Below are 24,047 nucleotides of genomic sequence, written 5' to 3' on the forward strand. Positions count from 1 at the left end.
TCCTTTTCATGTAATAATTTGTCCAATGCAGCCCACAGTAACCAACACTTTCTCTGAATAGTCCATTTTCCCACTAGAGCTGTAAGTTCTGTGGCATAATGTCTATATCTGAGATAATTAGGTGATAGTTTTACCAATAATCTGACCACTGCATAGTACGAGTTGCTATCCTTTTAGCCTCCAGTAACAGTTTCCTTCCCTCCTCCTACCCAGCTCCTAAGCCCTTTCCATATATTTTACTTTTTTTGATAAGACAGCACCCCACTTCTGGATCCCACTTGTATCAGCTAGGATAGATGATGCTGCAGGAGTAAACAACACAAGAGCTCAGTGATTTTAACAAACACACTCTGGAAACACATACAAACACACACACACACACAATTAAATTGTTAAAAAATCCACTGTACTGTGCATATCCTGTAGGTCATTTTAATCCCTTGAACCAGCTTGATAGAAGTGATCACCTTGAAGATGGCTGGTCCCTGTGGCAGAGGGAAGAGAGGTCTGGAGGGTCTCAAATTGGTTCGAAAATGCCCTGGCCTTCTGTGTGTCATATTTACTCATGATTTACTGGCCAGAAGTAGTCAGAGGGCCCCACCCAGCTACAGGGAGGGGGCAGGGTTAAAAAATGCAGCCCTACCTCGCACCCAGAAGTGTTTGGGAAGAATGCATTTATGACTACCACGGGGGATTTCCCTTCATTTACTTTTCTTTGTCTTCCTACATTTTATTTAATTCCTAGCTTTTGCTGGTTAATTGAATTTTACTGTCTCTCCTCCCTTGCTTAATTTGAGATAATTAATCTGAGTAAGTTTATTTAACAGTACTTATAGTAGTTTACCTTATTTCCATGGGTCAGAAGTTTTGGCACATGCAAAATAAAGCTACCAGGATTTTTCTACTTAAAATATGAGGTATGAAACTGTTTGTTGCAAAAAGATACGTGGTTACAGGAATAATTGATTTTAAATTGTTTTTTGGAGTGTTATGTGTCATAGTAGAAATAGGAAGACCAGGAGCTTTGGAGTCAGGCAGGCCTGGGGTCACACATTGCTTTTATTATTGAATAGATCTTAGACAAGTTAGTAAGCCTCTCAGAGGCATAATTTTTCTCATTCATAAGTACAAAAAAAGTATAAATATATCTATTCAGATGACAAGTAAAACATAGTGGCATTTATCACCACTTCTTTCACTAAAACGAAAGTAAAATAATTTTTTAAAAGAAGACATCCATAAAGAGAAAGAACATGGAAGATAAGAATAGTTTAAAAATCAACCCTGGGTGGTAGATGAGGGTAAAGGGGATCAAATATATGATGATGGAAGGAGAACTGACTCTGGGTGGTGAACACACAATGGGATTTATAGATGATGTAATACAGAATTGTACACCTGAAATCTATGTAACTTTACTAACAATTGTCACCCCAATAAATTTGTAATTAAAAAAAATCAACCCCAAAGTTTTGTGGTAGTTATTAAATAGAAATAATTAATAAGGACCTTTGCAATGCATGTGCACATTGCACAAAAAGGACAAAGCAGTATTTTTCCTTTCGTCAACGAGACAGGGTATGTGCTTGCAGAAATAATCATATGACCCAGAGTTTAGGTGATTGGCTAAACAGCAGTGTGAGGTATATCACAAAGCAAATTATGTGCCCTTCTGATCTTTTTTTTTTTTTATTGATGGTTTTATTTTTCTTGGAACCATATCAACCTGATGGTTACTGTTTCTTAGAATTTAGACTTCTGTGCAACTGACACATGAAAAATCACCCAGTTATTGAGTAGATCTAGTGAGCTATGGATAGAAAAAATTTAAAAATACTTCGCAACTTTGAAATTACTCCAATAAACCTGAAAACAGTAATATCTATAGTAGTATCTATACTTAGATTATAAATTATTTAAAGCCAGGGACATTTTCTCTCTCTACAGGAGTTAGGTCAATTAGCTGTTTTATTTTCCTGGTCCACAGTGGTTAGTTAGCCCACAACCATTTTTGTTCTATGAGCTCTCATTTTGGTGGGTTGTAGTGACTAATCATGTAAAGAAAGCCAGCCAGTATATAGCGCTTGCATGTTTCATGTGTGACACATATTACATAACAAGACTGTAAACTCCTTGTGGATAGAGACCATGTACAAGTGTATATTCTGACATATCAGTATGTCCCATAGCATGTAGGATAATGGATGCTATGCAATAGTAGCTATTCATTTAGCTGTCATCAAATATGTACTGAACACCTAGGCGCTGTGCTAAGGGTATCTCAGTACCCTGGGTGGATAATGACTCATGTAACCCAGTAAAATAATGGCCCACACTGAACCATTTAAGCAAGATAAAGAAATATATATACATATTTGTATATATATAGTTTAATTATTTTAAGCTGTGTTTGTTTTATAATATAAGTTCATGCTATAAGAAGAAATAGTGGTGTCTGACCTTTTTTCCTCTTTGTTTTTCTTTGTAGATAAAATGCTCCAAGTCACTTGGAGCGTTCTTCAAAAGAAAAGTCACTAGTGCTCTGCTCTTGCCATAATACCAAACCTTTTGACTTATGCTTTGGTGCTGCAACACTGGAAGAATTGCACACAGGTTCCAGGAATACCTATTTTTCATTTGATTCTTTGTGGATGGAAAAAGATTTGAGTCTTCATAATTACCCTGTTTTAAAGCTATTTCTCTGTAGTCTGAACTGCTTAATAAATTGGGCCACTTACCAATGAGCCACACAGCCAGTTCCTGTCAGGAGCTGGTTGAAAACTGTGCTGTGCATGTAGCAGGGATGGCACAGGAGGATAGCCGTCGTGGTCAAGTGCCATCTACCTTTTATCATGGTGCCAACCAAGAGCTTGACCTGTCCACCAAAGTGTACAAAAGGGAATCAGGAAGTCCTTATTCTGTGTTAGTGGACACCAAGATGAGCAAACCGCATCTCCATGAAACAGAGGAACAGCCATATTTCAGGGAGACAAGAGCAGTGTCTGACGTGCATGCTGTTAAAGAAGACCGGGAGAATTCTGATGACACAGAAGAGGAAGAGGAGGAAGTCTCTTACAAAAGGGAGCAGATCATAGTGGAGGTAAACCTTAATAATCAAACATTAAATGTATCTAAAGGGGAAAAGGGTGTCTCTTCTCAGTCCAAAGAGACTCCTGTTCTTAAGACAAGCAGTGAGGAGGAAGAGGAAGAGAGTGAGGAAGAGGCCACAGATGACAGCAATGACTATGGAGAGAACGAAAGGCAGAAGAAAAAGGAGAAGATAGTGGAGAAAGTCAGCGTTACACAAAGGAGAACGAGGAGAGCTGCCTCTGTTGCCGCAGCTGCCACTTCCCCTACTCCCAGAACTACAAGAGGTCGTAGGAAGAGTGTAGAGCCACCTAAGCGTAAGAAGCGGGCCGCAAAGGAGCCCAAAGCACCAGTCCAGAAAGCTAAGTGTGAAGAGAAAGAGACTCTGACCTGTGAGAAGTGCCCCAGGGTCTTTAATACTCGCTGGTACCTGGAGAAGCACATGAACGTTACTCATAGGCGCATGCAGATTTGTGATAAGTGTGGCAAGAAGTTTGTCCTGGAAAGTGAGCTGTCCCTTCACCAGCAAACAGACTGTGAAAAAAATATTCAGGTAGGTTTCATCACCGAGAGGGCAAACTTTCCAGGATAGAACCTGGCTGTTCAGACTCACCTGGTATCGCCCAAGAGAATAAACACAATAGAGGCTGAAGGGACAGATTTCACCAATTTCTCTTTTTAAAAGCTCCTGCTTTGGTCTTTTCAAAACCCAAGCTTAACGTTTTATTTCACAAGCATTAAATATAACTGATGCTGGACTAGTGGGAACCCAGGTACACTGGCAGGGGGATCTGTTGTAGGTGATTCCCAGGAGGTAGAGTCAACACCGACTTGGCACTGAGATTCACTGTGGTAGGACATGTAATATATTCATTCTGGCATCTTCTCTGTCAAGGTGGGAAATACTGAGCAAAGTTCAGGAGTAGAGAAAGGTCCCTTTCTAGGCTTAAAAGGATGCCAGATTCTAGAGCAGCTGACAAAAACCATAATGACTGAGACCCGTGGAAATGGAAGACCTCCAGGAGTGAGTTTGCTTTTACCAGTGGAGAGATGACAACACTAAATTTGTCAAGAGGCTGAGCCCATGGGAATGTGCAAACTTTAAACAGAGGCTGAGCTGGTTGAAAATGTTGCCCACTTGGCAGTAGGGTTATGTAATGCTACTGTACCATATTGGTAAGGTAACAAAACATGGTGTGCAAACCAGCCTGGTGTCTTGAAAGGACTGTACTGTGATAGGTTAAGAGGTGATTATATTATGCGAGTGAATTATATTATGTTGGGCTTTATCGGTTTGTACATGTGAATGCGTAGCAATGAATATTTATAAAAGGTAAGTCTATTAATGTCTCCATATGTGAAATAGACATATTTTGTACCATATTTAAGCTAAATTTCTTTTAAAAGACGAAATTGTTTTTTGCTTTGTTTCCTGGAGTGCTACTTACTTTTCACATTTCCTCTTGCTTTTTTTGATCAACAATTGAGATCATTGCTTTACTTGAAAGAGATTTTTAAAAAATATAATTTACATTTGCTAAAAATTCACTGCTTTTTGATTTGCCAGTTGTGACTTGATCTCCCAAACGCTGGGTAAATAAAAGAAGACTGAGTCATGATGCCAATACCCTCCAGTAACTGCCAGTGCCCTGCTTGGTGGTGACTTTCTCCAACAGTTCGGGCCAAAGGGAGTGTGATTCAGTGCTGCACCCTAGGGGTCGAACTTAGGCTTGGTAGTGATTCATTGCTGAAAAGGTGTATCTTGATCTTGACCTTTATGTAGCTTTTTTAAAAAAACTTAAATTTGCTTTATTAAGGTACAGAAACATTTAATACATCTTTTTTGTGACTTTCCTCTCTATTCCTTACCATTATACGTTTAAACTTGTGTTCAGGTTTTTGGATGCCGCTAAATGAACTCTTTAGATTTCCTAAAGAACCCTGCTTTGTTCTTATGTATAGATCCTAATAATCCTGATGACCTATGGCAAATAAAAATTAAAACCTTGCCCCCAAAAAATGGTTCATAAGGAGCTGTCTGTGCTTTTCTCGAGCAATAGCCAGCCAGAGGCTTATCTTTTTAACTCTTCTCAGAGTCCTTGTTTTCTTGAAGTGACACTAATGTTAAGAGATCTTTATTTACAGTGAATACCAACTTGTTCCTTTAAGTATCCCAGGGTCTGATGGTTACGTAGAACTTCCTAGTATTGTTCTGCTTTAACCAGAATCATTTTAGTTTGATACACTTTATGCCTGATACACTAGACTATTAATAATTCATATTACAAAGAGCTAGGAAAGGTTGCATGTGCTTCCTATAGATGCTTATATGAGAGACGCGGAGCTGGGCTCTAAGGGGAAAGGGAGGATGATCCTAACACTGTAGAGGTTACATTAAATTCTGCCCGAGGGAAATATTTGGTAGAGCAAGTTAGATTTGAGAAAATACAAAATCTCAGTAATTTGTATTAATGAAGGCTCTAAATACATTCTCTGAGGTACAAAAACATTGTTATACTTCTGCTCTGTAACTATTAATGTGTTTTACCTTATTTTTATTTATGCTAATTTTAAATTAGTTTGTAATCTGTGGTAAACACCTATTATACTGCATAGTGACCCATGTGTAGGAGGCAACTGCTCTTGGTAATCCATATATTTTTTAAAAACTTGAAGGTTCTTTTTTTTGGTACAATACAAATTTGATAAAAGCAGTTAATTCTTCGATATTAGTGGCACTTTCCATTTGTTCTTGTCTTTTTGCCATTGTTTTCATACTCCCAAAGTGTCCCTAAAAGATGCATCTTAGAAACTAGAACACACCGATGGTGCTGGAACGTGGACTCCATGGAGGAATAGCGTTTGTTTGGATTCTGGCCTTGTGCCGTGAATTGAAAGCACACCCATTCCATCTGCCAGTAGGCAGGTTTGGCTTTTGGTGAGGCCCTGTAAATAAAGATTATTTCTATTTATCCTGCTCAGTGTGTTTCCTGTAACAAATCATTCAAGAAACTCTGGTCCCTTCATGAACATATCAAGATTGTCCATGGATATGCAGAGAAGAAATTTTCCTGTGAAATTTGTGAGAAGAAATTCTATACCATGGCTCATGTGCGGAAACATATGGTTGGTAAGTTTTGTTGGCCGCTTTTCTCTCACACCTATAATTTTCCCTTGTTCTTTGGTGTGTTTTATGCTCTAGATTGGGCAGGCTATGAGGACCTGCCTTACTTTAGTCACTTTTGACTTGTTGAGACTAAATGCAACAACATGTCTTCAGGAAGCATCACCAAATTGGGTGATACAGTGTTCCACACCCAGGTGGTTTTTCAACATTGCTATTTATTTTTCTCTTCAGAACATTGCTATTAAAGCCTCCCAAATTAGCGTGTAGAAAGTGAAGCTGGCATGATGACCTTACAGTAGGACACCTATCTTTTTCAGTTCGGGCTTTGGGATGGACTTATTTTGAGTGTAAGTGCATTCTGTGTTGCAGCACACACGAAAGACATGCCTTTTACATGTGAAACCTGTGGAAAATCATTCAAACGCAGTATGTCACTCAAGGTGCACTCCTTGCAGCATTCTGGAGAGAAGCCCTTCAGATGTGAGGTAAGGAATGTGCTACCCACCAGGCCCAGGCCTAGGGACTCTCCTTTGTGTGGACAGTGAGGCAGTGAGAGAAGGGTGTGCTGTAGTCCCGGGCGCCAGGCTGCATTTCCACAGAACCTCAAACACATGCTCTGAGAGAAATGTCATTTTTAACACATTGTGAACTCTCTTGGGATAAGTTAAATTTGGGACTAACACATGAGTTATTTTTCTTAGTAATTCAGAGAAGTTGGGTATACGTCAGTGACCATTATATGAGAAATGTCCCTTTTATGAATAACTCAGCTGCAGAAATATAGCAGAGCCAAATAGTTGACAGAAGCAGGTTCTGTTCTGCGAATGAAAAATAAACCTGTTTCAGAGACTGTAGGGTGGGCTCATGTAAAGCTGCTGTGCTTGGCATTCAGAAATCTCCCCTGTGTCCAATGCAGAACTGTGACGAAAGGTTTCAGTACAAGTACCAGCTGCGCTCCCACATGAGCATCCACATTGGGCACAAACAGTTCATGTGCCAGTGGTGTGGCAAGGACTTCAACATGAAGCAGTACTTCGACGAGCACATGAAAACACACACTGGTAAGAATTTCTGGGGGAGGGCACAGCTGTGTCTCACGTACTTGTTGATTGATGATCACCTGTGAGTCTGTTTAAAAATCTAAACCACCGGTTTGCATTCTGAGTGGGAATTCCACTTTAAATAAACCCGATACAGAAACATACCAATTTGTCATACTGAATAATTAGGCTTTCATAACTCAGTTTATTTAAAAAGGATTATTTGTTAGGGCCTTTTACCTGCACATTCCTTCAAGAAAATGGATTCTTTCTTTGGGGCACAGGATCTCCTGCAATGGTACAAAACTTGTTTTTGTGTATATGCATATTATTTTTCTAAGCAACAGGTTCTAGACCTTTGAAAAATGGAGGACACTGACTGCCTTAAATAGAATACCCTCTCAGTAGTCGTCAGGCTTGATTGGCTTTGCTGTACCAAAATTCACTCCTTTTCAGGGACACACCCATCAAATGAGGTTTGGTATTTTATCCACTTTGTGTTTTCAGGGGTATATGCTCCATAGCGTGGATTTGAATCTTGTAAGCATTTGTCTATCCACCTTCCAAGGAGCTGGCTAAAGTAACAGCTCCCCCTTTAAACACCATCATTGTATCTCAGTCTTACCAGAATTAGCTGTCTTTGCACAAATTGCACAGTATGAAACATTTTTCAGGTTTCTAAATAAAATCTAATCATAGGATTGATTCTTGGTTCTGTTAGTCTGTTACAGAGTAGCAGAGCTAGAAAGAACCATAAGAAGTTATCTTGCTTAGCCTGCTGTTCTTTTTGCTTAACTAATGGTGGGGAAATTCTGCCCATGACTGGATCGCTTTAGTTTCCATTTCTCTGTGGAAGTCCAAAGAAAAATGCCTGCCTGGTAGACTTCTTCCCCATTCGGAGCAGAGCAAACTCAGATTTTAAGAATTTGACTAGATAAGAGACCATGAGAGGAATTGAATTAAGTAAATTACACCTCAAAAGTTAATAACTTAGAAGCCTAAATGGATAGCAGAATATATGGAGTACTTAACAACTTCTCTTATAATTAATTTGGTGGCTCTTGGATAGGCTCTAAGTTTTGAGTCACGTTTTAGGATTCAATTTTTAGTTATTCAACAGGAAACTATGAACTTGACAGAAAATAAGTGTTTTTTGAAGGCAGAAATTGTGTGAAATTCATACACAGTGCTTGGCACATAGTAGGTGCCCCGTAAATGTTTGTCACAAGATTGAAAGGGACCTCCAGCCATTTAAGCCTCTGCCTCTGCACTCATTTCCGGTTTTCTGCCATTCTCCCTGTGCGTCTGTCTCCCCATTCCTTCCTCTCTTTTTCTCTGCATTTTTTCTCTTTCTTCCTTCCCCTTTGTCCTTCATTCTTTCTTCAGACCCTTAAGTGTCCATAATATGAATCCAGAGTGTATATGTCTGTGATTAATGTATTTGTTAAATAAAATTTTATGTTAAGCATTCTTTGGCCAGATAGGCAAGGTGAACGTTTCCTATTTCTTCTAAAGGAATATAATTACCTAAATTTACTTAAATAATAATAATAATCTTACATACATTTTTATCCTCATTAAAAGAGTAGTACATGCTTATTGAACTATATTTGAAAATATGAAAATTGGAAACAAAATAAAAATGGTCTATAATCTTATCACTGCACTACTGTTAACATTTTGGCATACACTTCTTAAAAATTCTTTAGTTTCTTCATATAGATAAATGCTATGCATAAGTATTCATGTGTTCGTGTACCTAATAATAAAACAAAAGTGGGTCTTTATACTTTATTTTAACCTGCTTTTTATTTTACTATATTGTCATTAGTAGCAATATCATTTTAATGGTTCTATAATATTCCTTCTTGTAAATTTGCTGTAATAATAGCCATTATTTATTATGCACATATATTCCAGACACTATCTTAAGTGCTTTACATACATTCTCATTTAACCAATATAATTGAATTTTTACAACAGTCCTATAAAGTAAAGCATGTTATCTCCATTTTTATTTAGCCAGTTCCCTATTAGACATTTAGATTTCTGTTTCTAATTTTTCTACTGTTACAAATAATATATGATAAATTTGTGGCTAAATGCATTCATGATTATTTACTTAGGATAAATTCCTAGAAATGGGATTATGAGGGAAAAGGGATATGTACATTTTTAAGACTTGATGGTATGTTGCAAAATAGCCATCCACATACACTGGTACCAGCTGTGCGTGAAAACACCTACTTCCCCAACCCTCTCCAATGCTAAATAAAATCCTTGCTGATTTGATAGATGAGAAATGGTTTCCATTGTATTAACTTGCACTTAATTACTAAGTAAAATTGAACATTTTTTCATATGTTTATTGAGTATCAGTATATTTTCTTTTCTGGATTGCTTGTACCTTTTCTGTGTTTATCTTCCTGTTGCAATGTTTGACTTTTTCTTAATGTTTATAATAGCTCTTTATGCATTAGGTTGGTGCAAAAATAATTGCGGTTCTTGCAATTGTTTTTAACCTTTTAAACCACAGTTACTTTTGTACCAACCTAATATATGTACTAGACCTTGTTTAACACCAGTGTTAAAATACTTTCCCCTGGTTTGTCACCTGCCTTGTAATACTGTTTGTAATACTCAAATTGGGAAAATAGATGTATGGTGGAGTTGGACAAACCTGACTCTGCCAGTTACTAGCATTGTGACCTTAAGTGACATTGTGACAACCTCTGTCAGCCTCTGGTTCCTTGATATTAAATAAGGATGACAGTAGTACCTGAGGAGATACAAGGAGAAGGGTTAGCTTTAAAGAAGAGGGATAGCTCTCTTAAGGCTGGATGAAACCACATTTAGACTATGTTTTGATGGGGATTAAGGCCATTGCAGGAACTGACATTGATTGGGCTGTTTGCAGTTAAAGAGAAGTGAGGCAGATCTTATCTAGGGAAACTGACCAGCCCTCAGGCAGGGTTTCCTAGGATGTTGTGGATGGACTCAGGGTGAGTTCCCCATAGAGTAATTGCTGATTCTTCTTGTACCAGCCACAGCGCTAAGTGCCTAGGGACACAGGATGAATTAAGACTTGTTTTTCCCCCCAAGGAGCTTACAATTCAATGATAGTGATTGTGGTAATAACAATAATAACAATAGCACTAAAGTGCATTGAATGTGTACTGTGTGCCAGATACTATTCTAAGCACTTTCCTTGTATTTTCAGCTTATCACAATCACCTATTATTGTCTTCATTTTTCAGATGAGGAAACTGAGGCTCAGAAATTACACAATTTATCCAAGACAGTCTACATTAGTCTACATCAGTCTACAGAACTACATTCTTAATGATTCTGATATAAATTTAATGTAGCAAGTCATAAAATGGAGGGATACACAGGACATTATAAAGGCAACAAGCACCATCCAGAGTCTGGTTCGCAGCTTCTAGAATTTGTCAGTGTACTCAAGTAGATCAGGATCAGAGGGAGTGGGGTGTGCTAAATAGTCTTAATGATATATAAATAAAATTGCTAATTTATTAATTTACAGTGAAAAGGCTGAGTGGCAAGTGGTTCAGAACTCTTATAGTCTTTGGTAAGCATATTCTTTGCCTAAAGAATAAACTATATTAGAAGCTAAATTATAATCAAAAGATTGTCAGGGACAAGGAATTACAGCAAAGCAAGGTAATTAAATAATCTTAATGGTGAGTACCATACTTCATTGAATCCATGAAGCCATCATTTGTAAGACAAACGTAATTTATGTACCACTAAAACAGTCCTGCAAATTAAACAATGGCATGCCATCGATTGTAAGTATATGTCAGTTTCAGAGAGTATTACCAAGTAGGGGGGAATACCTGTCCTAGAATTAGCAAATATTTATGTATAAGAATCTGCTAACTGGGGCTACTGTAATGAACAAGACTGAAATAGTCCCTAGGTTCACTGAGCTTATAGTCAGGTTGGGTGATAGACAAGCAAGGCATAACAGTGGTTTGGTGATAAAGGCATAGTAAGTACGTGGAACTTAAAAGAAGTTGGCTAGAGTTTGATGATTAGGGGTGCGGGGCAGAGAGTATGATAAGACATGATACTGGAGAGCAGTAAGCAGGAACCAGATCGCAAAGAGAAAAACAAGAAAAGTCTGGTAAAAAAATTTGGACTTTATTCTAGGGACAGTGGGAAGTTCTGGAATGATTTTAAGCAGAGTGTGACACAACTATGTGAAAGGTCACTATGGCTACAGTGCGGAGAATGGGTTAGAGGGTGGGGAGCAAGAATGGAGGTGGTGAAACCAGTCAGGTGGATACTGGCAGTAGTCCCGTACCCAGTAGTCCCGCAGTGAATGATGTGATAATAAGGACTGTGGTGATAGCAGTGGAGGAAATTAAAGTGATAGGCAAGGTAAAGTGTAAGGAACTTTGGAGATTGAATGGATATCAGTGGTGTGGGAAGGAAGAGGGAATTGTTAGTTCCATATTTGGGGCTTATATACCGTTTGTCAAGATAAATAGTGGAGGGAGGAGCAGGTTTGCTAGGTAAGATAATGAATTTATTTTTTTACTTGTTCTTTTGAGATGTCTATGTGATATTCTAGTGGAAATATCCAGCGGGCAGTTTACAAAATGGGTTTAAAGCTCAAGCAAGAGACTTAGGCTAGATATATCGATATAGGGACTTCTGATGCTACTCAAGGACACTCATAATAAGCAGACTGGATTGCTTGTGTGTATTGGCCAGATCGCCTTTTCCTTGGAACAGTACAAAAGACGTCTAACTAAATTCTTCCTCCTTCCTGTCTTCCCTGCAGATTGTCTGTCTTCATTTAGAATGTTTTTTTTCAGCCTCATTACAATACTGTGCCTCACAATCAGGTTCGCTTTGTCATGTGTAACGGGTCAGATCTTTAGCTATATCGATACACAGGCTGTTCTGGTTACCTTGATGAAGTTAGCTGTTAATAAATCTTCCAGCCATCCATTTACTAGCTCTTCCTTAAAGTGGGACGTTATACAGGTGGTTGATTTCAAATATTACATTTTGATTTTTCCTTCTTTCAGCCTCATTGTAATCATACTTTGAGGTTTCAGGGGAACCTTGACATCAGTCATTAGCACAGTCAGGAGATGGGGCCTGGTGAATAATCAGAGTTAGAAGTAGGTGGGATCGTGAGCGTATGTCTGGAACAACAAATGTGGACAATTTGGTAGGACATTAAGAAATGAGTAAAAGATTATTAAGCAGTAAAAAGGACCCATTTTAATTTGAATCCATGGATTTATGGTAGGCCAGTTCTAATAGTTTTTGCTGTTTCTATGGCAAACCATTATAGCCTGCAAGACTACAAATGAGAGATGATTAGAGAGAGCCAGGATTGGATCCAGGTTGTTTGAGCACATAACAGAAAATTAAACGTCTAAGCATTTAGTAAACTTACAACGAATCCATGCTGTTTGCGAATGAAGTGTCCAGTGTACCCAAGAAGTGTTAGTGAATCAAGTGGCGAGTGTTTGCTCCCATTAGACACATAATCAGAGTAGGTCCTTTGGCTCTGTTTCCATATGGCTGTTTGGAGTGAAGAATACCTACTCTGGAGAATCCAGGAGGGAGGAGTTCGATAGGTTATCAAACAGTTGTGCTTTTAAAGCCTTTTAAAACAGGTGTGCATTTAAACAAGTGAAGCATGTTTAGTTTAGAAAAACAGAAAGTACATATAAGTTTAAAAAATAAAGTAAGACATCACTCATAATCCCATTACCTAGAGAATAATCACTGGTAACATTGGTTGTACTTCTTTCCATTTATTTTCTATACATATTTTTCATTCAAAGTGGATAATGCCATGCACACATTTTCATAACTTGCTTGTTTTACTTAGTAGACTGTAGATAATCTTAACTGAGTATAGATTTTCATGTTAATAATTGCATTTCTGTTGAATAAATATAGTGTACACCTGAAACTAACATATTGTATGTTTGCTATATTTTAATAAAAATCTTTAAAACATTTTAAAAATTATATTTCTATACTTTTATAATATTGTTTTTAGTGGTACATTGCATCAGATGGGCATATCATAATTTATTTAATCCATTCCATTTAACATAGAATTTGAAGTTTTTAAGGTGATTGGACGAAATGGATTAAAAAGGAAAACAAGCTGGGTTCAGAACTTATCTAGAAAGATGAATATAAAATCACAGTGAAGAGCAGGGGCAGTGATTGAGTAATGAAAAGCTGAAAGATAAGAGAAATATAATAATCAGGAAATAGTACTGGTGATTACGGAGATGGAGGAAACAGGTCACTCCTGACTGTTCAGTCGACTCTTTGTCAGGGAAGTAAGGAAAATTCTGATTTCCATGGGAGGAGAGCAACAGGAGATAATCAGTTTTTAAAGGCAGAGAGAAGAAATAAGGACTATGATATAGGTAAAGAGGTCTTTGCTCCTGGTATAGAAGGGGTCCCAAAGTGGAGGAAAACAGTAAGAAAATAACTTTGCTTGGGGTACGCAGGGATGTGCAGAGGGGTGAGGTGTGAAGGGCTGGGGTTTATGCGTCAAAAGCGTAGACTCTGGAGCCAGACTGCAGAGATTTAAAACCTGGCTCGCCACTCGCTATAGAATAGAATCTTGGCTGAGTTTCTTAGTTTCCTTATCAGTAGAATAGGGGTAATAAGAAACCTACCTCATAGGGTCTGTCGGTCTGTTGGTGGGTTACTGTGAAGACCACCACGGTTAATAGGTGTAAAGTGAGTAGGCCAGTGACGAGCACACAGTAAGACTCAGTACACAATCGCTATTACTTATAGAGTAGAGTAGGGCCACCTATTGGAAAGAAAGGGAGCAATAATTGAAGTGACGGTACTCTCTTGCAGCAGGAGTTACCGTGAAGACGCAAGCCAGGCGCACTGAGAATTGATGAAGGAACTGAGAAGTACAAGCATATGCTCACTGAAGCACGTGTAACAGGCAGTCTTCCCCTCAGCTCAGCATTCTGTATACAGTGATTAATGGACATGTGCCACCATCTCCCCACTATAGCCTGGGGAGAGTAGCAGGCAGACATAACTTGGAACTAAGCAATAAGTCCGAAGGAAAGTTAGGAAGCGCCTAGAACCCAAACCTGACTTCTCCCTAAGTGCCCTTAGAACTATAGGATTGTGTTTCCTTTTTGACTCACTGGGCCAGTGGTTCTCAACCAGGAGCAGTAGCCCCCTTCTCAACTCTCCCCGCACCCATGGACATTTGAAAATGGTATGAGGACATTTTTGTCATCAGAATCTCTTGGGGGCATTTATTAGGTTGGTGCAAAAGTAATTGCGGTTTAAAAGATTAAAAATAATTGCAAAAACCGCAATCACCTTTGCACCAACGTAATAGTAGTAGCCTGGCGCCAGGAATGCTGCGTGCTCTTCAAATGTGCCATGTAGTCCCACATAATAAAGAAATGCCAGTAGCACTCCCGTTGGGAAAAAAAACTGCAGTGTGAAATTCACGCTGTAGGGTGAGTCTGGCCAGTATTTTCCAAGTCCGATACCAAAGAGTAAGCCCAGTGCTAAGGAGTATGTACGAGTGGACACGAGACTTAATTTGCTGCACAGGACATTGTCAGCAAAGTCGTACTTCTGGTTGGAATGTCATTGCTTACAGATTAACTTGCCTAAATTTAGAGGCAGAGATTCACCTGTGATGTCAGTGTCCTTGAGCACGGGAAAGAAAGCCTTGTGGACAGTCCTTCCCGTAGGACAGACGGGCAGGATCACTGCTACAGATGCCCTTTCTTTGTAACCAAGCCCAGGTGATAGGTTGTGTGTAAGTCGTGCTCGTGTCTGCTCTTATTTGTTAAGTCCTAACTTTGGGACACTCTTGCTTTGTTGCTTAGAACATAATACGCCATCAGGGAGAAGAGCGCTAATCTTTTTTCATATGAGGAAAAACAGGAGCACATAATTACCGCCTAGTGTGTTAAGCATGTTTTTCTGTCTGTGTTCATTTCAGGAGAGAAACCCTTTATCTGTGAAATCTGTGGCAAAAGCTTCACCAGCCGCCCCAACATGAAGAGGCACCGCAGAACTCACACAGGCGAGAAGCCCTATCCGTGTGACGTGTGTGGCCAGCGGTTCCGCTTCTCCAACATGCTTAAGGCCCACAAGGAGAAGTGCTTTCGGGTGACCAGCCCCGTGAACGTGCCCCCTGCTGTCCAGATCCCACTGACAACTTCCCCAGCCACCCCAGTTCCGTCTGTGGGGAACACACCCACAACCCCTGCCCCTCCCATCAACATGAATCCTGTAAACACTCTTCCCCCTCGACCCATCCCGCACCCCTTCTCACACCTGCACATCCACCCACACCCTCACCACCCTCACCATCTCCCCATCCCCCCAGTCCCTCACCTGCCCCCACCTCCAGCTCTCTTTAAGAGCGAGCCTTTAAACCACAGAGGCCAGGGGGAGGACACCTTCCTGCGGCACCTGGCGGAGAAGAACACTTCCGCACAGCCTCATTAACATCCGTCTCCTCGCGTGCGTTCTCCGCGAGTGCAGTGCCCACGTGTGAGTTTGCCGAGAGGAGTGGGGGAGCGTTTCTGTCACTGTCAGACTCTCCTCAGCCTCCGCCAAGAGCTTTGTCCATGTCTTGGTGAGTCAGCACATCCAAGGGGGTGAACAAGCCACCCACCTTAAGCTCACGGAGGGAACTGTCATCTAAACCAGGGGAACCACCAAACTAAAGCCCGATTTGCTTGCATTTTCTGGTGACTTTTATAAATTTCAGATACTCAGACTTGTGGAATTTTATAATTTCATATCAGCTGATGAGGTATGCTTGCTTTTATATCCTGGACTTCTCCTCAAAGAGGGGACAGACCTGGTTTCCTTTGTACTAATCGGGAAGGCTGTGAGATTAATCCAGAGCATTAATTGTACCACTGTGTATCGTAATTCTTTTCAGCTTTTGGTGCTGGCTACAGAGTTGAGCTAGCCATGTTTCACAGTATATCAAGCATTATAGAGAAAGATGGAAATTTTCTTCTTTGTGTAGCTCTCCTAATGCACCCTTTATTTTACTACAGAAATTATTTTAGAGTTTTTGTATAGACTTCTTTAGTAGTCTGTTTCTAAAATGAAATGTATTTCAATAAGCAGTGTAATTTTTTCAGTGTAGCTGGACCTATGTTGTAAAATAGAAAAAATTTTTTATAATCATCAAAATGTGATTCTTAAAGATGCATATAACTTCTATAGTTCAAAGTTATTCTTACATCCGTACAACTCAAAGGTGCTTCAGAGACTAGATGGATTTGAGAAGGTCTCCAGACCAGGTTACGGCAAAAATAAGGTTTTTTGCTTTCATAACTTGGCGTTAAGTTCTTGTTAGTTTTTAAATCTTTGCTTAACACTCAAGTGTCTGTTGGGCTCACTGACATGTTCCTGTCCTCCATGTTTCATTCGGTTCAGTTAGTGCATTAAGTGGATGATTTGCAGAGTATTGGGCCTTTTCCGTAGAAGTCACCTGAAGCTGGCAGGTCTTGAACATCAGAGTAAAGCTGTTCACTGCTAAGAGGAGGAAGTAGTGGAGATGGTTTCATCCCAGTCACGTCCTTTCTCACTTCCCTGTGAACTGTGTTCATGTTCAACCTTTATGGGATGACAAATTGAAGTCTCATAATCCACTTCTCGTTTTGAGGTTGCTTTATTTTCCCAGAATTGTTATGAAAAGAGAAAACAGCACGCTAAAATCACAAATGTGATGTTGCTGATAGTGGCTGAGAAGTTTGGATGAGAACATAAATTGGTTCTGAGTTTTAAAATGTTTGTTGTATCACTGGAGAGATCCACAACTTTGAGCTAGGTATTCCAACACAGTTTGAATTGCAGTGAGGGAACGAAAACGCCTACATTTTGCTGCCCTGTCCTCTGCAAATAATTATGTGATAGCAGTGTTCCGAGGTGATAAGGACAGCAGCATCCGAATACCTTTAGGCAGGTGACTTTTTCAACTTTGGGAAACTTCAAAAGAGCACAATCCGGAGCTTATTATAGGAAAGGCTGACCAGAAGGGTTAACATGTATTTAACTGATCAAATCTATCTAGATGCAATTGTAGCTAAAAATTTTGTATTATTTTATCTCAGAGTTCCAAAGCTCAGTCTACTTTCTCTCTCTCCCCCTCCCTTGATTTTTCAGTCTTGAAATTTCTTCATTTTTCTTTCCTCGGGCTCTTAAATCATTGCCTGAATCAGAACCCTGGCTTTTATTTATTTTTATTTTTAATATTAAATGTGCAGACATACTTCAAGCACTTTTCTGGCTGATTAGCTCTGTAGTAGGAAAAAATGGAACTCTTTCCATTGAGGTTAAGTCCCTATTTTTGAAACATTGCATTCTCTACTAGCTTTTTGGTGTAACAGTTCCTTTTTTTTTTTTTCCTTCTGATTATTGCCTTTGTCTTCTATAATGAGCGTAGAAAAATTTTGGAATGAGGCAGAAAAGTATCTCAAACACTTTTCTTCCTGTTTTCGGACATCATGTCTAAAGAATGTTATTTTAAATCTTTGTATACATTCTTTGAACACCCAGGTACCCATACTAATAAGGAAAGTTAATTCCTTGTTTATGGCTGTTGTATCTTTAATGTCTGCCTCCCGTTACTCCCACAGTCTCCTTTGCATTCCATGATAAGTTTGTGGATCTACACCTTTACGTAGCTATAACTATCATTATTTCATTACCAAGCCTATAATATTAAAATGAATTTTTTTAAAAAAGATGTAAATTACAGCTTAATTAATTGGCTATACCTTATTTTGTTCTAATTAAATTTACATTTAATTAGGTATTGGGCAGCAATTCTGAATTCTAGACTTGAGGCCATTGAATCAACCGTTTTATGAGGTGTACTATAATTATACACTGGAAAATTCAGGTAGTCATCTTTCATTTTTTTACTCAAGTGAATATAGCCATAAGAAAGTATCTGCTACATAGGAAAACCAGTATTAAGCAAATAATCACCACCACCCTTAACAGAAGCAAAAAAGGATTATTATTATTATTTTTTAAATCACCATTGTCACACAGTACAGTTCTAGTTAAATGTACTGTGGAACAATCTGGAACCTTCCCATTTTTTTCCTTATATAAGTATACCTTTTCTGACGGGATTTCTGGTCTTCAGGAAAATCTGCCAGAACATAATGGCTCCTCATCAGTGTCATATTACCTATGAATAATGAAATGCATTAAGAATATTCACAACTTGAATGCTTGTGGATGTAAGAACTGCGGGATTAAGCCTTAAACATGTGTGCTGCAGTTTTTAACGTGCTTGAGACTCAAACTCAGGGTTAAAAATTTGATTGGGAACCTTTACTAAGATAAAAGTGACATTGTGTGGTGTGTTCTGTCCCACATATAGTACAGCACCCCATGACTTCTTCAAAACTTACTACTTGCTATCTGTTTATTAAAAAAGAACTATGGTGGAGTTTGAGTTCTCAGACCTTATCTGTACTTAAATAAGTCTTTTAAAGACAGCAAGGGCCACAACTCAGCATTATACAGATATCAACTTGAGGCTGCTTCTCACTACTTAATTTTACTGTCTCCAAAGGCTTGTGTCATTGCTAGGGTTAAGACTTGAGGAAAATTCCCAGGGACTTTCTTGAGTTGATACTGCCTTTTTTTTTTTTTCTTTTCCTATTCTTTTCTCATGGATTTTTCATTCAAATATAAACTCTTAGCCTTAATGAAAGGCTGCTTGCTGCTTTCTCAAACTGAGTCAGATAAGCTCATAGTTAGATTTTTTAATTTGAATGAAGAAAATAACATGAACAGTTTAAAGGCCTGCGGCTTCATTTCCACATATATTTGTGATTTGATTCTTATTTTTAGCCGGCAGGGAGGTCACCACATAAAACTGGACAGTAGTTCAAAGAAACCTTTGCAAATCAGTTACGTATGCTTTTACAGTCTACCATGTACATGAACCATTCTAAATTAATGACTGAGCATGGCCAGTGCCATGGTTGTACCATCTTTTCAAAAGCTACATTTGTTGGAGGTACCTTTTCATTGTGGTTAGACGCTCCCTATAATTTGATTGTCCCTACTATACTAACTGAAGGCAAAATATCTCAGAGATGCTTGTAAACTTTGAATTTCCTACTTCTTGAAAAATTTTGCAGTTTTCATGTTTGTTGAATGGATATGTATGTTTCGTTTCATTTTGATTTCACAGGAAGTTTTAAATTTTGAGACGATCAAGCAAAAATAGGAATCCATTGCAGATGTATATATATTTACCCATCTTGCAGATCTCAGTTAGTAAAACACAGATGGTAGGTGGGGTTTTATTGTAAAAAAAAAAAAAAAAAAGAAAACTAAAGTTAGAGAAACGTTTTTGTTTGAGCTACTGTATAGACGAGACAGGTTTTATTACATTGCTGATCCACATGATCCACATTTCGATGCTGTTCTAGACTGATGGGAAGGATTGAATGAAAAGGGGTTACGTTACATTTAAGAGTTTTATCAGTTATGTACCATTATGAAAATCAACTCACCTGGAATTCTTCAAACTATAAAATTGAGCAAGTAAATATTGGGTTTTAATTTTCCTTTGCCTAAGCCAAGATAGGAAATTTCCCAAAAGATCATTTTTTCAGGAATGAGAGGTCATTTAGCCATTAGAGATAGTGGCATTATGCAATAACAGCGCCCTAGCTAACCTGCTTCTGTCATCTGTAGCATTTATAATAGGTAACGATGACCTTCCAACCCTGGACACTACCTCGTTAAAGCAAACCAGAGATCCTCTCTACACTTTCTATGGAAGCCATAAAAGTTGCCATCAATATATCCACTTTCATAGTTCTATACTTTTATACTCTGTAGCCTTTTTATAGACTTTATGATCAGATCTTTTTGTCTTAGAGGATAGGTTTTGCAAGATTCAAAGGAAAATCAAACTCCTTGGTTGTCCCAACTTTGAAGCTTGACTTCAGTAAATTTGTTTAGAGAACCAGATAATGTACCATTTAACAAATTCTTCATTTAAGGTAAAACTATTTTGCAGAGTTGCCTATTTGGAAAACAAACTTGTCTTTCTTACTCCCTAAGTAGAAGCTATATTGTTGTAAGAAACTACTTACAAAGTGGATTTCTACCTTGTTACTCTTATTACTCGATAATACATGTATTGTCACAATGTTCCTGGAGTTGTTTTATTTTCATATGACAGATCTGTGAGTATACACCTCTCTCTAAGCCTCCATTATCTCACTGCAGCTTCAGTCTCTCTCACTCTGTTCCTGAGTGCCTTCAAAAAGCCAGCATCCTGAAACATTCTGTTCCTGGTCTGAATCCTACCTCTGATTGTTTCCTTCTCCGTGACTGTTGGAACTCACCCTGTTCCGATTGGTTTGGCTTAACAAAACAGCTCAAACCTTGGATGAGGATTCTGAACATATTTCTGTTCTGTTCCCTCATACAATGGTTAGGTTACATTTTTAACTTTTATTTATGTTTTATTCACTTATTGCATCTCTCATGATGAAAGATTTTATCCCTCTCTTACTCTTCATTTTCTTTTCTTTCACCAGAAACTAGATGTTCCTTTAAAATGAAGGTCATTGAGTATCTCTTTTGAGCCTCTTTTTCTCATCTTGGTCCTGAATGCCTCCCCTTTCTGATTAATGCTGCTGTGGCTGTGCCCTGTTCCTGTGTGCCCTCTCTCTTCCAGAAACATTCTGCAAGGTTGAACCCACAATTTCATTGTAGTCAAATAATTGAAAAGTGCTCTCTGGGTTTATCAAAAGTCCTTTATTGAATTTTGACCTGCCTCTGACATCCTTTTGTTTTTAAATTTCCAGATACTTTCTGTTCTACTTGTTCTCATATAATTAATTTTAAAAATATGATTGATAGATAATATATGAAGGATGTAATAAAAAGGGAGTTGCAGTGTGCTCTCCATGTGACGTGAGCACCTTATTAATAAAACATCTTTTAACAATTGGCTACTCTTTCATAGTCAGAACTGAAGTCTGGGCTGTGTACACGTCTCTTGTTCCCTTTCAGTTCTTCTCCAAAACTGAAAACTCTTTAAAATGAGGAAATTGGATTGAGTTGTGTTGGTTTTTTTTTTTCTTTTTTCTTTTTTTAAGTGAATGAAAGCTATTAGGTTGAGTATTTTGGCCTTAGTTAAAATCTTTCCTGTTGACGTAAAATGTCATGCCTCTTAAAGTTAATAATACTAACGCTCAGGTTTTCGAGACTTAACTAATAACCACATGAAGTGGGAGTCTAAGAAGGCAGCTGTTAATCGATTCTTCATCCTTTTTATCTGGCGATGGTGTGTTTTGGTGGGACAGTGCAAAAGTGTGAGAATTGGTTACGTTTGTTAATGAATAAATTCAAGACATTGGAGGGCTTCACTGGCTATTTGCAATGGGAAAACTAGTGACAAAATGCAAAAGGTAGGTCCCTACAGAAATAAGTAGCAAGTGTTCCTTGTTCTTTTAAATACTTTTTGCTTTCATTTGCCTTGATAGTTCCCTGTTACTGACCTAGAAGTCTGCCTCTTTTAGGTAGTAACTGGCGACCTAAAGTGACCCCTTTGAAACATGTGGCTTTTCTCTTCAGAGTCACAGGTAGTAACAAGTGGGAGCACCGTGCTGAGTTTACACTGGGAGGAGCCACATCCCAGAGACAGACTGTTGGCTTGTTTCCTGTCTTCTGTGATAAGAAATACTTGGTGCAAGTATCAAAGGGCCCTTGCTCCTGAGAGTGTCCCCTCTACTTTCTAGTTCCAGATTCCTTTTACTCTATTGGAGCTTCTCTGGTGAGATTGGGGACGGATAGGGTGTTACAGATTACTTGAAAATGATTTGGGGGACATGTAGGAAATGGGGATGGGGCAAGAAGGGGTAGAAGCTGGACTTTGCTGCAGAAGGAAATCTGATACTTGCATTGTTGGTTTTGATCAACCAAAGAGCCTGTCTCTGTACCGGGTGTGCCAAAGAATCAAGTAGTTTCTGAATATTCGGCTCTTCTGAACAAACACAGCTTCCTCCCCATCTTTTACAGGTGAAAGGGACCATGTGATCACAAGGACAGAGATGCCAACTCATACCCTGTAAAGGACTCGAAACTGTGTTTAATTGCATTTGAAAGTCAGTGGGAGATATCTTATTCTTTTAGAATCTCAAACCCTCCTAGAAATAAATGTCAGCTTGATTATTCAACTCATTAGGTTTTTCAAAAGAAAGAAAGAAACCGTGTCGCATCATTTTGGTGTTAACTTCTAAAGTTGTATCCCCGTAGATATGTGTGCAGCCTCTGAAAATCAGATGAGTCCATCTCAATCTTCTGGAAGTTGGAATATGCATTTTACTCATTTATTGATGTAGGCTCTGTTCTAGTCCATCAGCAGTACTGGCTTTGTCCACAAGGGAGCGACAAAGTACTTTAGCTTCTTGATTCTAAGTCTTCTAAAGAAAGATCCCGCTTTTAAGTCTCTTATAGAATATCCTCTCTTGGCTCAATGCTTATTTGTAGATCTTGCCTTTTAAGACATTTTCCCTTATTACTAAGTCCAGTAGTTGCTCAGCCTTCATGATGCAACGTTTGATGTGTCAGTTATAGGTCCTTGTGGATCAGGCACCTTCATTATTGTTTTAAACTAATGGTGTCCCGAGACTGAAAGCCCGGACCTTCCCACCGGGGAATCCGCTGTGTGCTAAATACAGAGCAGGAAGGCCACCCTCCTTACTTCTCTTCCAAATCCTACCACCAGCGCAGGACATCACATCTCTGAGTAGGACAAGAGCAGTGGGGGTAACTCTGGAGTGTGAAGGAGGACGCGCTTCTCACTGCTCTGCTCCAGTGGAGGTCTGTTACACCGGAAGCAAATCCTGGGGTCAGGGAGGTCCCCTGCAGCAGCCAGTCCCCCTCCCAGTTAGAATTCAGTTTGTCACTTGTGTTAGGGCTCCCTCCTAACCCTCATCAGCTCTCTGACCATGAGTCTTGTTTGTGCTCCTTGCAGCATCACCTTCACAATAAGCAGGTCATCAACTAAAGGGAAACACCAGCCCGTAACCATTTTCCTGTAGAGCCAGGAGGCATTTGCACCTGGAATGGCCTTCCTAACAGATATCTGCCTGGCTCCTTTTCCCAGCCAAGTCTGACCCTGAGCAATACGGATAGATAGATGTGTCCACCTGTAACTCCAACACTTGACAAAAAAAAAAAAAAAAAGAAACTAAAGCTGTGAGTGGTTTAGGTAACAGGTGGCCAGGTGTAACTTGTTTGTTTTGTTTTTGTTTTCCCCAGTAGTACTGAAATCATTTGCACTTTTCCTCATTTCTTATAGAAAAGAATATCCAGTTTGCTTGCCAGGAATTGTTTAGTGTTAGGTTTACAAAGCTTGTTGTTGAATGTTGAACATTTGTCCAAAGGAGTTTGACAAAACAGAAGCTGCTTGGTCCCTGTTCTGCCTGCCAAGTCCTAAGGATTGAGGCCGTGTGGCTGGGGTACTTGTGTCAAGTCCAGAAGGGGGCAGTGTCCCTCTCCTACCTCTGCCAAGACGTGATTGAAGGTCAAATTGACTCATGTAGGGCAGGTACTTTTCATGCTGCAAAGAAGTTTAGAAGAGTCTTTCAGTTGGGGATGTGACAGGTAGGTAGGACAGGATCCCTTCGGATGGGAAAGATACTAGGGAGAGGAGAGCTGCCTGGCCCCAAGGAAGCGCAGTGAGGTAGAACAGCTCCCCTCCTGAATCTCCA

The 24,047-nt window shown here is 39.2% G+C and overlaps 1 protein-coding gene across 3 annotated transcripts in view; it reads left to right on the top strand.

The window, feature by feature from the left end:
• Positions 1 to 23,524, top strand: part of ZNF652 (zinc finger protein 652) — a 58,315-nt gene extending 34,791 nt beyond the window's left edge. For all 3 annotated transcript variants that reach the window (XM_074320612.2, XM_074320613.2, XM_019740634.3), the window contains exons 2-6: positions 2,489 to 3,640; positions 6,070 to 6,217; positions 6,584 to 6,699; positions 7,131 to 7,275; positions 15,260 to 23,524. In XM_074320612.2, coding sequence (XP_074176713.1) covers positions 2,741 to 3,640; positions 6,070 to 6,217; positions 6,584 to 6,699; positions 7,131 to 7,275; positions 15,260 to 15,771 — 1,821 coding nt within the window. In that variant the 5' untranslated portion in view covers positions 2,489 to 2,740 and the 3' untranslated portion in view covers positions 15,772 to 23,524. The remainder of the gene's footprint in view (positions 1 to 2,488; positions 3,641 to 6,069; positions 6,218 to 6,583; positions 6,700 to 7,130; positions 7,276 to 15,259) is intronic.
• The last annotated feature ends 523 nt before the right edge of the window (positions 23,525 to 24,047 follow it).

This window comes from Rhinolophus sinicus, chromosome 12, assembly GCF_057876585.1.
Source record: "Rhinolophus sinicus isolate RSI-liver-muscle chromosome 12, RSI-T2T, whole genome shotgun sequence".
Lineage (NCBI taxonomy): Eukaryota > Metazoa > Chordata > Mammalia > Chiroptera > Rhinolophidae > Rhinolophus > Rhinolophus sinicus.